Source organism: Drosophila pseudoobscura, chromosome 2 (assembly GCF_009870125.1).
Source record: "Drosophila pseudoobscura strain MV-25-SWS-2005 chromosome 2, UCI_Dpse_MV25, whole genome shotgun sequence".
Classification (NCBI taxonomy): domain Eukaryota; kingdom Metazoa; phylum Arthropoda; class Insecta; order Diptera; family Drosophilidae; genus Drosophila; species Drosophila pseudoobscura.
In genome coordinates this window covers 29,354,925-29,367,461 of record NC_046679.1, presented here as the reverse complement: position 1 = coordinate 29,367,461, position 12,537 = coordinate 29,354,925, and the positions used below count along the sequence as shown (strand labels likewise).

At 42.7% G+C, this 12,537-nt stretch overlaps 6 protein-coding genes and 1 long non-coding RNA gene across 11 annotated transcripts; 5 read left to right on the top strand and 2 right to left on the bottom strand.

Moving 5' to 3' along the window:
- The first annotated feature begins 169 nt into the window (after window positions 1-169).
- On the top strand, window positions 170-1,803 carry LOC13036404 (uncharacterized). 2 transcript variants are annotated; one of them, XM_015182832.2, is made up of 4 exons: window positions 170-497; window positions 556-896; window positions 954-1,204; window positions 1,264-1,426. In XM_015182832.2, the coding sequence occupies exons 1-4, from the start codon at window positions 284-286 to the stop codon at window positions 1,280-1,282; spliced, it is 825 nt and encodes a 274-aa protein (XP_015038318.1). In that variant the 5' UTR covers window positions 170-283; the 3' UTR covers window positions 1,283-1,426. The 2 variants fall into 2 exon arrangements, with proteins under 2 accessions (XP_015038318.1, XP_003736919.2); XM_003736871.3 differs by having other exon boundaries at window positions 954-1,803.
- A 179-nt stretch (window positions 1,804-1,982) lies between these two features.
- On the top strand, window positions 1,983-3,607 carry LOC6897941 (uncharacterized). The gene is made up of 3 exons (XM_002138008.4): window positions 1,983-2,293; window positions 2,355-2,779; window positions 2,836-3,607. Exons 1-3 carry the CDS (start codon window positions 2,080-2,082, stop codon window positions 3,481-3,483), a joined length of 1,287 nt encoding a protein of 428 aa, XP_002138044.3. The 5' UTR covers window positions 1,983-2,079; the 3' UTR covers window positions 3,484-3,607.
- Window positions 3,608-3,779: 172 nt separating this feature from the next.
- On the top strand, window positions 3,780-6,374 carry LOC4803145 (zinc finger protein 761-like). The gene is made up of 5 exons (XM_001359898.4): window positions 3,780-4,075; window positions 4,134-4,573; window positions 4,629-5,464; window positions 5,524-5,853; window positions 5,912-6,374. The coding sequence occupies exons 1-5, from the start codon at window positions 3,862-3,864 to the stop codon at window positions 6,030-6,032; spliced, it is 1,941 nt and encodes a 646-aa protein (XP_001359935.3). The 5' UTR covers window positions 3,780-3,861; the 3' UTR covers window positions 6,033-6,374.
- A 542-nt stretch (window positions 6,375-6,916) lies between these two features.
- LOC26532944 (uncharacterized) lies at window positions 6,917-7,436 on the bottom strand. Its single transcript, XR_004469580.1, has 2 exons — window positions 7,359-7,436; window positions 6,917-7,181 (listed from the first exon to the last, which is right to left on the bottom strand). It is a non-coding gene; the product is annotated as an uncharacterized lncRNA (long non-coding RNA).
- Window positions 7,069-10,044, top strand: LOC6897940 (zinc finger and SCAN domain-containing protein 12-like). 4 transcript variants are annotated; one of them, XM_015182831.2, is made up of 6 exons: window positions 7,069-7,190; window positions 7,380-7,658; window positions 8,204-8,504; window positions 8,564-9,444; window positions 9,508-9,831; window positions 9,899-10,044. In XM_015182831.2, the coding sequence occupies exons 2-6, from the start codon at window positions 7,393-7,395 to the stop codon at window positions 10,017-10,019; spliced, it is 1,893 nt and encodes a 630-aa protein (XP_015038317.1). In that variant the 5' UTR covers window positions 7,069-7,190; window positions 7,380-7,392; the 3' UTR covers window positions 10,020-10,044. The 4 variants fall into 4 exon arrangements, with proteins under 4 accessions (XP_015038317.1, XP_002138043.2, XP_033236844.1 ...); XM_002138007.4 differs by having other exon boundaries at window positions 7,113-7,190; window positions 7,365-7,658; XM_033380953.1 differs by lacking the exon at window positions 7,069-7,190 and having other exon boundaries at window positions 7,224-7,658; window positions 8,207-8,504.
- Window positions 10,027-11,421, bottom strand: LOC4803144 (transcription factor Ouib). Its single transcript, XM_001359897.4, has 4 exons — window positions 11,238-11,421; window positions 10,381-11,180; window positions 10,244-10,315; window positions 10,027-10,190 (listed from the first exon to the last, which is right to left on the bottom strand). Exons 1-4 carry the CDS (start codon window positions 11,352-11,354, stop codon window positions 10,052-10,054), a joined length of 1,128 nt encoding a protein of 375 aa, XP_001359934.2. The 5' UTR covers window positions 11,355-11,421; the 3' UTR covers window positions 10,027-10,051.
- A 115-nt stretch (window positions 11,422-11,536) lies between these two features.
- Window positions 11,537-12,474, top strand: RpS25 (ribosomal protein S25). The gene is made up of 3 exons (XM_002138006.4): window positions 11,537-11,628; window positions 11,927-12,203; window positions 12,275-12,474. The coding sequence occupies exons 1-3, from the start codon at window positions 11,626-11,628 to the stop codon at window positions 12,346-12,348; spliced, it is 354 nt and encodes a 117-aa protein (XP_002138042.1). The 5' UTR covers window positions 11,537-11,625; the 3' UTR covers window positions 12,349-12,474.
- Window positions 12,475-12,537: the final 63 nt, after the last annotated feature.

Sequence of the window (12,537 nt, the reverse complement as noted above, 5' to 3'; positions counted from 1 at the left end):
GTGACGCTGAAAATTGTTCTTCCATTTATTCTTAGTAGAATTCCATTCCTACAGCAACGCAATCTCAAATTACCAAAAACTAATCTGACGAGATATTAAACAAGTATAAAATTTATTTAAATGTTCTGCTAATTTTGCTACACCTTGCAATGCGTAGCCTTCCCCCAGAATCTGGTCACACCTGCACTGTCCTATCGATATCACATTCAAGTAAAACGTAAACAAAACAAATTGGGTACGAAGGAGAATTTTAATTTAAAAATTAATTCATTTTGGTCCAAAAATGAACTGCGTTGTGCTAAATTGCCAAAATGCCACACGGGGCTCTGAAAGAAATCATGATATGTATTTCTTCAAGTTTCCGAAGAACGCCGATTTAGCCAAACGTTGGCTATCATTTTGCGGCAATAAACATGCCCTAGGAATGAAGAATGCCTGCATATGCATCAAACATTTCAAAGACGAGGATATCGTGGGGCTTGAAAAGTTCAAATCAGGTGAGTACTGTTGGTATGTAATTAAAACAACGTAGTAAAATCCATCCACAACTATCAGGATGGACAAGGCATGTTTCATTGGGCCTCAACGCTGTGCCGTGCATACACGTGAAGAAGAAAAGTATGTCGGAAACGTCCCAAAATGTGGAGGAAACGGTCTATAATATAGAGGAAACGGCCCACAATGTCGAGGAAACGGAATTTGAGGAATTTCAGACAATACCAAATAATGATTGCCCCGAAGCTAACGCAGATGAAGCTGATGAAGGAAATCTGACGCAGTTCAATAAGTGCCGTACTTGTTATCGGGATTATAAGTTTGATTTGGATGAAGAAGATCCTTTTGCAGAGGCCAACAGCATGTTGCTGTTTCGCATCGAAGTCATTTGCGGAGTCTGGGTATGTCCGATAAATTATATTCAAGCACTTAAACTGAAATACTTTGCTATCTAACAGCTTAGCAAGATCAAAGGTGGACCACGTTACATGTGCCCGGATTGTCAGTTGTCCCTAAAGAATGCGATCGAGTTTCGTGAGAAGGTCATAAGCACGGAGGTGATGCTAACACAGGGGAGGCCCGTGTGTGATAAACCAGCAGTCGAAGTAGAGTCGGTAGCAACAGAGACAGGTCAAGGGACATCAGCACCTGAGTGGACATCAGAATTGGTATCGATTAATATAGAAGAAGACGACGAAGAATATACACAGTATGAACACATTTATGATGTACCATCTAGCCCTAGCTCTAATAAGATTGATCATATAGTAGAATTAGAGACCATTGAGGAAAATATCGACGTTGCTAATGCAGATTCATTCAGCGTTGCCTGTGGGACGAAAATCCTCAACGAAATGATAAATGATAATGACAAACACGAAAGGACAAAGATTGAAACAAAAGCAGAGAAACCAACCAAGGAACGCGCCAAGCCAAGGAAAATGAAAATTCAAGCAAGACGCCAAGACGATGACGAGGATGATTCTGAATTTATAATCTTCGGCGCGTTTGATAAGAAAATGAAGTTGAGTGCAACAAAATCCCCAAGACTTACCTCATTTAAAAGGAGAGTTAGGGGTAGACGAGTAGAGAATAAGTAGAGAAGATCTAAGTCGCTTTCAAATCTTCATATTATTATTTTATAATGATAAAATAGTTCTCATATAGTTTTTTACAATGTCGATTTTTTCGTTAATTATCTCTTTGTATACATTTCGAATTAGTAAGACATTTTGTGAAATAGAATAAGTTGTATTATATGATTAATATTCAAAATAATTGAATAAAACATTTCAGTAAGTGATGATATTTGTTTTTTATTTTTTTGGTGACGAATGAATTCTAATATCGGTGATAATTATGCAGACTCTTGAGATAAAAAACTCCAATAAGAAACAATTTGTGTTTTTGTGACGTCACAATTGCTGTTTTGTTGCACCCTTCAATACTTGGCCTTGCACCAGCATCTGGTCGCACTTTCGAAGTGACACCACTATCCGATGCTTTTTTCGTGCTATCGATAACTCATCACATCTTAATATAAAATAAACACAATTTTATCAACATTTATTTGTTGGCCCAAAAATGAGATGCGCAGTGATTAATTGCCAATATGCCACAATGGCCCCAACTAAAAAGGAACAAATATGTTTCTTCAAGTTTCCGAGGAACGCAGATTTAGCCAAACGTTGGCTATTATTTAGCGGCAATAGAGATGCCCTGAAAGTGAAGAATGCCAGTATTTGCATGAAGCATTTCAAAGACGAGGATATCTTGGGGGCTAGAAAGTTCGAATTGGGTGAGTACTGTACGTATATCATTGAGCAGACAATATATTAAAATTCATTCAATTCCATTAGGAATTGCCAAGAAGAGGACATTGCGGCAAGGCGCAGAGCCGTGCATAAACCCAGGAAACGAAACGCAAATCCGAAAGACACTATTGGCTGAGCTTTTGGCGGATGCCGAGGAAGCGGACATGGCCCCGGAGAGCACTGAATTCACTCCCAGCTATGACCGATATAATACTGGAAATGCTACGGAACCGGACGTTGTCAGTCCGCCGCCCATTGAGGATACTGCCTACCTTCAGACAATATCACATGAAGATTGCCCCGAAGCTGATGCTGATGAAGTGGAAGCTGATGAAAACCAAGAGAGCCACCAGTTCAATAAGTGTCGTACCTGCTATCGGGATTACGACTTCGATTCGAATGCCGAAGATCCTTTCGACAAGGCCAACAGCGTTATGCTGTTTCGTATCGAAGTAATCTGTGGAGTCTGGGTATGTCTGATAAATTACATTCAACGAATTGAACTGAATTGTTTTATATCTCACAGCTCAGCAATATTGAAGGCGGACCACGTTTCATGTGCCCGGATTGTCAGTTGTCCCTAAAGAATGCAATCGATTTCCGTGAGATGGTCATAAGTACGGAGGTGATGCTAACACAAGGGAGGCCCGTGTGTGATAACCCAGAAGACCAAATAGAGTTAGACTCAATAGAGACAGATCAAAGAACATCAGTACCCGAGTGGCCAAATGATTCCGTATCAGATAAAATGGCAGAAGACGACGAGGACGACGGCGACGAAGATACTCGGTATGAAGACATCTATGATGCATCACCTAGCCCTGTCCGTAGCCATTGCTCTAATAAGATGGATCATATGGAAATAATAGAGACCGCTGAGGAAAATATCAACCCTACCAGAACAGAAGTCAGCGTTGGCCGTGGGGCCAAATTTTACGACGAACTGCTAAACGAAGTCCTAGGTCAAGATAAAGTCAAGCCCGAAATGTCAAAGCTGGAAATAAAAGCAGGAAAACCAGCCAAGGAACAGCCCAAGCTAAGGAAAATGAAGATCCAAGAAATACGCCAAGACTATAACGACGATGATTCTAAATTTGTGGTATTTGAGAAGAAAAATAAATCCAAGGCAAAGAAATCAAAGAAAACCCACAAAGAGGTAGAGAAAAAATACTAGGATTGGTCAAGTAGAGACGGCCAAGACACATAAACATAATTATTAACCATAATTGTACTTTTCAAATAGTTTTGAATTATGTGGTTTTATTTTCGTTCAATAATGTTTTTATGTAAATTTCGAACATTCACACATTTTTGGAATGCAGACATATTTGTTTACTCTATTGGTAAATAATTAATAAATTCTGAAATTAATATAAATATATAACGTCCCATCGTGCCGGTTTTATTGCACCCTGTAATGCGCAGCCTAGTCGCAGCATATGGTCATACTTTCGAAGTCGTGCATACCACCACTATTTATTCGATACGAGCTATCGATATCTCTTGAAATAAAATAAACACAATTTTATGAAGAACAATTTTTGGGCCGAAAATGAGATGCGCAGTGTTAAATTGCAAAAATGCCAGAACGGCCTCTGAGAAAAATCAAGATTTATGCTTCTTCAAGTTTCCGAGGAACGCAGATTTAGCCAAGCAATGGGTATCTTTTTGCGGCAATAAAAATGCCTTGAATCTGAAGAATGCCAGCATATGCATCAAACATTTCAAAGATGATGATATCGTCGGGGCTCTTAAGTTCGAATTGGGTGAGTACTGATCGTATATCATTCAGACACCATGGTAAAATTCCTCGACAATTATCAGGCTTGGCGAAGAAGAGGACATTGCGGCCAGGCGCAGTGCCGTGCTTAAACCGGGAAATAGAAACCAAGTCGGAAAAGGCTCGCAAAGAACGAAACCAAAAGCGGGAGAATCAGAAACTGGTGGCCGAGCTTCTGGCGGATGCCGAGGCAAAGGAATTGGCCCAGGATGACAATGAACTCGCTCCCAGCAATGTCCGATATAATACTGTTTCGGCCCCGGCTTTCGTGAGTCCGCCGCCCATTGATGAAAGCGCCACCCTTCAGACCATATTACATGAAGATGACCCCCTCACATCTGATGAAAACCACGAAAGTCTAAACCAGCTCAATAAGTGTCGTACTTGCTATCGGGACTATGAGTTTGATCCGAATGCCGAAGATCCTTTTGACAAGGCCAACAGCGTTTTGCTGTTTCGCATTGAAGTCATTTGTGGGGTTTGGGTATGTCTGAAATGTATTCCATTCCATTCAACGACTTGAATTTGCTATTTCACAGCTCACGAGCATCGATGGCGGACCACGTTTTATGTGTCCCGATTGTCAGTTGTCCCTGAACACTGCGATCGAGTTCCGTGAGAAGGTCATAAGTACGGAGGTGATGCTAACGCAGGGGAGGCCCGTGTGTGATAAACCAGCAGTCGAAGTAGAGTCGGTAGCAACAGAGACAGGTCAAGGGACATCAGCTCCTGAGTGGACATCAGAATTGACATCGATTAATATGGAAGAAGACGACGAAGAAGATCCACAGCACGAAGACATTTATGATGAATCATATAGCCCCATGCATAGCCCTAGCTCTAATAAAATTGATCGTATAGAAATGATAGAGACGATTGAGGAAAATATCGACGCTGCCCCAGCAGATCCACTCAGCGTTGCCCGTGGTACAAAAATTCTAAACGAACTAATAAAGGAATTCAAAGGTCAAGATAAAGTCAAAACCGAAAGGTCAAAAGAAGAAACAAATGCACCGAAAAAAGAGAAGGAACAGGCCAATCCAAGGAAACCCAAAATCCGGGCAAGACGCCAGGCCAATCCAAAATCGAAATCGGAGCGGAATCGCATACGCCGCGCCCAGCTCAGAGACAAGCCCCCAACCCATGTGTGTGATCAATGCGGACAGATATTCCGTATGGTGCACAATTTGCAAATTCATATGCTTCGTCACAGCCGCACGAAGAACTTCGAGTGCCCGGAATGCCCAATGACATTCTACGATGCCTACATGAGGAACATTCACATACGCGTCCGTCACAAGGGCGAGAATCCATTCGTCTGCAGATATTGCCCCGAAAGATTTGCATATGCGGGGAAGCGTCAGAAGCACGAAGCGTGAGTAATAGATGAATTCAAAGATTAGTAGCATCGTTTAAGATCTGGTTTCCTTCTAGTAAAGTACATTGGGCACCCCCTCGCATAAAAGTAAAGCGGATTAATCCCGCGCCAAGCCCACGAGCTAAGACGCGCTACTTTTGCAAACTTTGCGATAAAAACTATGTGTCGAAGTACGCTTTAGCCTGGCACATTAGATCGCATGCAGAGGCAAACGCCTTCAAATGCCAGCATTGCGAAAAGACCTACTCCGAGCCAGCGAAGCTGAAGCGGCACGAAATGACTCACGGGGAAAGGCCACTGCAATGCGACGTCTGCCTGAAGGGCTTCTATCAGCGCACCAAGCTCAAAGCTCATGAACTCATACACACTGGAGAACGCCCCTTTCGGTACGAGTACAATTTCCTCTAGATTATTTAACCCTTAACTGTGTACCCTTTCTTGCAGGTGTGAAATTTGTAACGTTAATTTCCGGTACAAAACTAATTTAAAGACTCATGCGAACACCAAAATGCACCAGGAGAATCTACTCAAATCGGGAGAGAGTGTTAAAATTGATGTCGACTAGAATTAAAATGTATTTATTCTATTATGGAGGCCTGATGGTCGCCGTTTTAAAGTTACGAACGGTATGTGGATATTCGGATTGATTCGGACATCCTTCCCAGACACTCTTCAGGGTCATATATATATATTGCTAATTAGGAACTGCGCCTTTCTCGTCCTCCTCGTCAGTTCTTTCTTGAAATTGAAAGAACCATGTTCAATATCAATCAATATCAATTTAACCCATTTTGGAAAAAGGAAAAAGTTTTATAAATATACGAATAAGAGACAACGTAGCTCCATTGGCTAAATCTGTATAAATGGAATGGAAAAATAATTAAACCGGTACTTGTCATGTACATAATTTATGCATTACACTAGTTGCATCACCTTGGTCTTTTTCACATAAATTGGGCGTCGAAACCTGTGGTCAACAACCTGTGAATAACTATTTACTTAATAAAATATTATATTAAATGGGTTAGGGCTCATGTGTAGCGCTCTCATTTTGAAAATAAAATATGCCCAACGTATTTTCGGCATTTTGTATTTTGGGAAGTAGTTAGACCAGATTTGATAAATTTCTCAGTAAGTTGAAATGAAACATCTCTAACAAAAACAAATGGTTGGATCAGGAAAATTTAAAAACTAAAGAACCTTTTTATAGTTGTCGTATAATAATCCTGAATCTGGTGGTTCCCAAACAATTCGGAAAATTCCAGCAGCAATAGAAATCATCGGCAATTTTAGCGGAGGAGAATGTAAAACTTAACATAGAATAGAATAATCTAGAATATTTATTTACATTTTCGAACGGTTTGATGCCTGTGCGGACCAACAGGTGGATATTCGGATTGATTCGAACAGCCTCTGTAATCTTCTTGCAAATACAATTCCCAGCGGATCTTCAGCTACTGCCGGATAATAAAAATTATATTTGCCATATATGTAAATTTGTAAGCCATTTTGGAGAAAGAATTAAGTTAGTTTTATATTTATACGAATACAAAATACATCAATAATTAAGCCATTGCTTGTCTTGTGTGTCTGGTCACACTTTCGATATAATCGAATAAATAATCCATTCGATTCCTTAATTCTATCGATATCTCAACAAATCAGTGAAAAAGAAGCGTCACTTTTTTTTAACATTTGGTTCATGGTATAATACCTGTAAAAGGTAAGGAAAATTAGTCAAGTGACCTTTTTTTGTTTATTTCGGACGCTGCAGCACTAACACTAACATTTGCATGCACATGCACATTAATTATTAGTGGTTCTAATAATTTTGCGCTTGTGTCTGTGTGTGTTTGCTTGTATTGCACTTGACCCATGTGTATTTACATACGTTTAGTGTCTTTTTTTTTAGAGAAAAAAGAAATATGTCGAGCTACTGCGGTGCCTGTCGAAAGAGAACCAACCTGAAAACGTTTAGAATGCCAGTTAATGAACAAAAACGGAAGTTATGGGCAGATTCGCTGGAAATCGAATACACAAATCAAAGGATTTGTGAAAATCATTTTAAAAAGACTGACTTTTATTATGCCGACAGTATGAATAGTAAAAGGCGACTTCGTCTGCGCCCCGAAGCCATTCCAGAGCAATGTTTATTGTTATTCAAGGACAAAAAATTAGGTTCGCCGACAGAGTAAGTAACTTTTCTAGTTATTAATTGGCCACACGAACAAAAACTGCATTCCAGTATAAAGGTGTGTGTGTGTGCGTGGCAGCATGATACAACTACAAAAAGGTACAGCCATCGCAAGCGCTCTCTTGCTTGGGTAGTGGTGGTATTTTGGGTCAATGGCGCTCGAGAAAAGTGGGGATAGTTCACACAGTACGAAAAAAAACTATGCATATATATATAGTGCGCAACTATATTATATATTTTTGGTTCTTTTTACAATGGAGAAAAATGGTAACCTGAAACATTTATCAATGGTTGGATGCCCTAGAAATCGGCTATAACCATTGGCATAGAATTTGCGAAAATTATTTTAAAATAAGTGGCATAACCGCCTCCGTCTGCGCCCCAATGCCACTCCACCCCAATCAAACATATTACCGATTGCAAAACCAACGAAAATCGGGATGGCCGTACCTTGTTTAGTTGTATCCTGCGTGGCAATACAGTTGCACACCACCATAGTCTAGTTTGAATGTTTAATGAACATACAATTCATTATTAATTAGCAGCGCCGAGCAAGGAGAACACCAGCTAAACGATGACACGGAATATGACACTTATCAAACGGAAGACCCATCGGCCCCTTCGTGCGAAAGTCCGCCCATTGAGGACGATGACTCCCTTGAATCCATGTTTCTCGATGATGACGATCCCCTGGCAGGCGAGGACAACAAGGGATCTTTTAGTCAGTTGATGAAATGTCGGGCCTGCTATCAGGAGTATCAATTTGACACGAACTCCAAAGATCTGTTCCTCAAGCAGAACGCTGTTTATCTGTATCGCATTGAAGTCATTTGCGGAGTTTGGGTATGTCTCGACTACATTCCATTCAGGGACTTGAATTCAAACACTTTGCTATTTCACAGCTCACGAGCATCGAAGGCGGACCACGTTACATGTGTCCGGATTGTGAGTCGGCCCTGAACACTGCGATCGACTTCCGTGAGAAGGTCATAAGTACGGAGGTGAAGCTAACGCAGGGTAATCCCGAGTGTAATATTGCAGCGGTCGAAGTAGAGTTGGAATCGGCTCAGAATTTTCATGAAACGGCAGCAAATGAGTGGCCCTTGGGTTTGATTTGTAAGGAAGAGGATGAGGTAAATTATGCTAAGGCACAGAGCACTATCCTTAGCCCGAATATAGAAATGCTGGAGCCCCTGGAAGAAGATATCAACGCTGACCCATCGGATCCACTCAGCGTTGCTCGTGGGACCGACATTCTTAAGGAACTCGTTATCGAATTGATTGGTCAGGATAAAGTCACACCTGAAAAGCCGGCAAGAAAAATAAAAGCTGATTCCGGAGACGAACAGACCATAGAAGATGCCATCGAAGATTACATGGAGGACGTCATGGAGGAGGAAAGCGAAGAAGCCAAGAAGCAGCAGGACAAGAAACCGACAAAGGCAAAGAAGACAAAGGCTCGCGAGACACAGCCAAGAAAGGTGAACGCCAAATTGAAGCGGGAGCGGGAACGCCAACGTCTCGCTAAGATGAGGGAAAAGCCCCCAAACTACGTGTGCGATCAATGCGGTTCGGCCTTCCATTTGGTTCACAATTTGCAAATTCATATGCTCCGTCACACCCGCACGAAGAACTACCAGTGCACGGAATGCCCCATGAAATTCTACGATGCCTACATGAGGAACATACACATACGAGTCCGTCACAAGGGCGAGCTGCCTTTTGTATGCAGGCATTGCCCCGAAGCATTTTCAAATGCGGGCGCCCGTCACACTCACGAAGGGTAAGTCGTCGATGCAATAGAATTGAGATTAGAAGTTCACACTGAGATGTGGTTTCGTTTTAGCAAATTTCATGGCGTGAAAATACACCACAATTCGAGGAACAAACAACCAAACAAGCAACCAACACAGCGCTTCTTTTGCGAAACTTGCGACAAGAGCTATGTCTCGAAGTACGCCCTTGCCTGGCACATTAAATCGCATGCAGAGGCGAATGCCTTCAAATGCAAGCTGTGCGACAAGAGCTATAATGCACCAGCGATGCTCAAGCAGCACGAAAGGGTACACAAGGAGAGGCCACTGAAATGCGACGTCTGCCAGAAGGGCTTCTATCAGCGCACCAAGCTCAAAGCTCACAAACTTATACACTCCGGCGAGCGACCACATCGGTATGTAGACCTGTTTGAGATCCGATTCCAATAATAGTTCAATACATACGGTTTTTTTTCGTTTCAGGTGTGAACTTTGTAATGTTCATTTCCGGTACAAAACCAATTTAAAAACGCACGAGAACACCAAAATGCACCAGGAGAATTTAAGAAAGGTTCATGAGAGTGTAACCGTTGATATTGAATAAAATCGTATTTGTCTTTCCAATGTTATATTGTTTCATGTATTTATGCTTGACTTTTGCTGCACCGTTTTGGTTTTTCGCTTCTTTCGGCGTTCGTTTTCGATATGACTGGTGGATTTAATGTGCTGGGTAAAGTTGCCGGCCCTCAAGAACCAGAGATCACAGACTTCGCAGCTATAGAAAAGGTTGGTTAATAAGTAAGCAACAATATTTAATTGAGAACTCACTGGAAAGTACGCTCGCCTTTCTTGATAATCTCCCATTTGGATTGGGGTGCTCGTCCTTTTTTGCATGCCTCGCTGCAAACAGGGCATTGCAATTCAAGTGAAAAAAACCAATTCTGGTGTCGGTGTCTACTACTCACCGTTCATGTCGGACCCGAGAGCTGTTTGTGCTGTACTTGAGCCCGCAGAAGGTGCAGGCGTAGGGCCCCTCTGTATGCTTCAGCTGGTGCCGTCGCAGTAGATGCAGTGTGTAGCACTTCTGATGGCATATCTCGCACTCGAACGGTTTGGTGCCCGTGTGCCGCAACAAGTGGACATTCAGATTGCTGGTGTCGCGGAATTGGCGGCCGCAGTGCTCACAGATACAGGGCTTGGCGATTTGGCTGTCCCGATCCACAATGCGTTTGGGATTAGCATCGTCAATCACCTTGACGTGTATGAGTTTTCGTCCCAGGCGCATTGTTTGCTTATTGGCCTTCATTTTGCCCTTCGTTTTGTTAGACCCTGTGACTGCGGGTTCCGTGTCGCTTTTGGCAGTAGCATGTACTGCCTCAGTCTCCGATTCTCCATACTCTGCTTGAAGCGGTAAGTAGTCGTCGGCCTGGTCATGGTCGTCTTCATAGCTGCAATCTTCGAGATGTTTTCCGAGATACCTTTCGGCTTCATAAGCCTTCTGCTCATCCACCAGTTCATCCTCCTCTTTGATTTCGTTGGCTACCAACAGCTCGTCGATTCCCAACGGATCGTCTGCAGCTACCACTTGCTGAGCGGGTAGTTGTAACGACACCGAAGCCGGACCTTCGCCCAGAGTCAATTTTGCCTTTCGTCTGGTCAGGTATTTTTCAATTTTCGCACACCGCCTGCGGAAGCGACACACCTTTCTGAGCAGCTTCTGGCAGTCTGCGCACATATAGCACGGGAATTCAGGGTCATTCTGTAGCTGCAAGGATCCATTCATAAGTCGATTGCCTTTATTTACGTCGGTTTTCCTACTCACCCAACAATTTGCTATGGTTCGCACACAGAGCAGCAGCTGGCGACCCTCCCGCGAGAAGATCCGGAGGCTGTTTTCTGTGACTATTGTTTTGCCGCAAGTGCGGCAGAACTGATTCATTCTGTTTAATTAATTGGTTTGGAAATTATTTAAATTTGTTTCGTCCACGGGAAAATTTGCCCCACAAATCCAATAGATATGGCAGTGCTTCGATAAATCGCGACAGCTGATGGTGGTTATAAAATTGAAATCGATGCTGTTATTGATGTCACTGTTTCACGAACTATCGATAGACGGCACGAAATGTGAGCATGCAGCCCTGTGCTGTACGCCAGAGGGGTGGTAACTCTGGCGATTTCCGCCCTCCATCTTTCTGCATTGACTTTTCACGATGGTGAGTTCGCTGCTTCAGATTTTGGCAAAAATACTCGATTTTTAGTGTGAAAACGGCGGACAATTGAAAGAAAATCATGAATGAAGTGTTGCCCAAGTGCTGTGCCATGAAATTCTGCCTACCAATGGGCTGGAAAACGTGAAAAAATGAAGGAAAAACAGAAGCACGCCCTAACCTCGAAACAGGCGGCGATGCTCTAGGTGCTGCTGCTGGTGGCAACAAATGTCCACTTAAGTGAATTGTTTTGAGTGAACCCACATTAATGTGAATATCTCTTCTCGCCTCTTTTTCCGTTCAGCCGCCTAAGAAGGACGCAAAGTCGTCGGCCAAGCAGCCGCAAAAGACACAGAAGAAGAAGGAGGGCTCCGGCGGCGGCAAGGCCAAGAAGAAGAAGTGGTCCAAGGGCAAGGTTAGGGACAAGTTGAACAACCAGGTTCTGTTCGACAAGCCTACCTACGAGAAGCTGTACAAGGAGGTGCCCGCCTACAAGCTCATCACCCCCTCGGTTGTCTCTGAGCGTTTGAAGATCCGCGGATCTCTGGCCAAGCGTGCTCTCATCGAGCTGCGCGACAAGGGTATGTTATCTAAATGACAATTTCCAAACAAATCATTTACTAATGCTCAAACGTATTCTTTTCGGTTTCAGGTCTGATCAAGCAGGTCGTGCAACATCATTCCCAGGTGATCTACACACGTGCAACCAAGGGTGATGAAGCGTAAAATGTTTTACCAACGCATTTTTATAGTCGCATTCGTTTTACAATGAATTGGATTGTATGGGCGAGCACTAGGACTCTGCTGTGTGTAAAATGTTGAATAAACTTGCTTTCTTATTGATGTAAGGGACATTTGCTTGAGTTTATTGTTGTTTTGATAAGTGTTGGCACCAGCTGGTGTACACAATTGTGG

What these genes read in the sequence shown, in the direction of transcription:
- LOC13036404 (XM_003736871.3), top strand. Translation starts at nt 284, where the DNA reads ATGAACTGCGTTGTGCTAAATTGCCAAAATGCCACACGGGGCTCTGAA. An exon ending in GCTTGAAAAGTTCAAATCAG is followed by an intron (nt 498 to 555) that starts GTGAGTACTGTT and finishes CACAACTATCAG; the next exon opens with GATGGACAAGGCATGTTTCA. An exon ending in AAGTCATTTGCGGAGTCTGG is followed by an intron (nt 897 to 953) that starts GTATGTCCGATA and finishes GCTATCTAACAG; the next exon opens with CTTAGCAAGATCAAAGGTGG.
- LOC6897941 (XM_002138008.4), top strand. Translation starts at nt 2,080, where the DNA reads ATGAGATGCGCAGTGATTAATTGCCAATATGCCACAATGGCCCCAACT. An exon ending in GGCTAGAAAGTTCGAATTGG is followed by an intron (nt 2,294 to 2,354) that starts GTGAGTACTGTA and finishes CAATTCCATTAG; the next exon opens with GAATTGCCAAGAAGAGGACA. An exon ending in AAGTAATCTGTGGAGTCTGG is followed by an intron (nt 2,780 to 2,835) that starts GTATGTCTGATA and finishes TATATCTCACAG; the next exon opens with CTCAGCAATATTGAAGGCGG.
- LOC4803145 (XM_001359898.4), top strand. Translation starts at nt 3,862, where the DNA reads ATGAGATGCGCAGTGTTAAATTGCAAAAATGCCAGAACGGCCTCTGAG. An exon ending in GGCTCTTAAGTTCGAATTGG is followed by an intron (nt 4,076 to 4,133) that starts GTGAGTACTGAT and finishes GACAATTATCAG; the next exon opens with GCTTGGCGAAGAAGAGGACA. An exon ending in AAGTCATTTGTGGGGTTTGG is followed by an intron (nt 4,574 to 4,628) that starts GTATGTCTGAAA and finishes GCTATTTCACAG; the next exon opens with CTCACGAGCATCGATGGCGG.
- LOC6897940 (XM_015182831.2), top strand. Translation starts at nt 7,393, where the DNA reads ATGTCGAGCTACTGCGGTGCCTGTCGAAAGAGAACCAACCTGAAAACG. An exon ending in AAATTAGGTTCGCCGACAGA is followed by an intron (nt 7,659 to 8,203) that starts GTAAGTAACTTT and finishes ATTATTAATTAG; the next exon opens with CAGCGCCGAGCAAGGAGAAC. An exon ending in AAGTCATTTGCGGAGTTTGG is followed by an intron (nt 8,505 to 8,563) that starts GTATGTCTCGAC and finishes GCTATTTCACAG; the next exon opens with CTCACGAGCATCGAAGGCGG.
- LOC4803144 (XM_001359897.4), bottom strand. Translation starts at nt 11,354, where the DNA reads ATGAATCAGTTCTGCCGCACTTGCGGCAAAACAATAGTCACAGAAAAC. An exon ending in GAACCATAGCAAATTGTTGG is followed by an intron (nt 11,181 to 11,237) that starts GTGAGTAGGAAA and finishes GGATCCTTGCAG; the next exon opens with CTACAGAATGACCCTGAATT. An exon ending in TCTCGGGTCCGACATGAACG is followed by an intron (nt 10,316 to 10,380) that starts GTGAGTAGTAGA and finishes CCCTGTTTGCAG; the next exon opens with CGAGGCATGCAAAAAAGGAC.
- RpS25 (XM_002138006.4), top strand. An exon ending in CATCGAGCTGCGCGACAAGG is followed by an intron (nt 12,204 to 12,274) that starts GTATGTTATCTA and finishes TTTCGGTTTCAG; the next exon opens with GTCTGATCAAGCAGGTCGTG.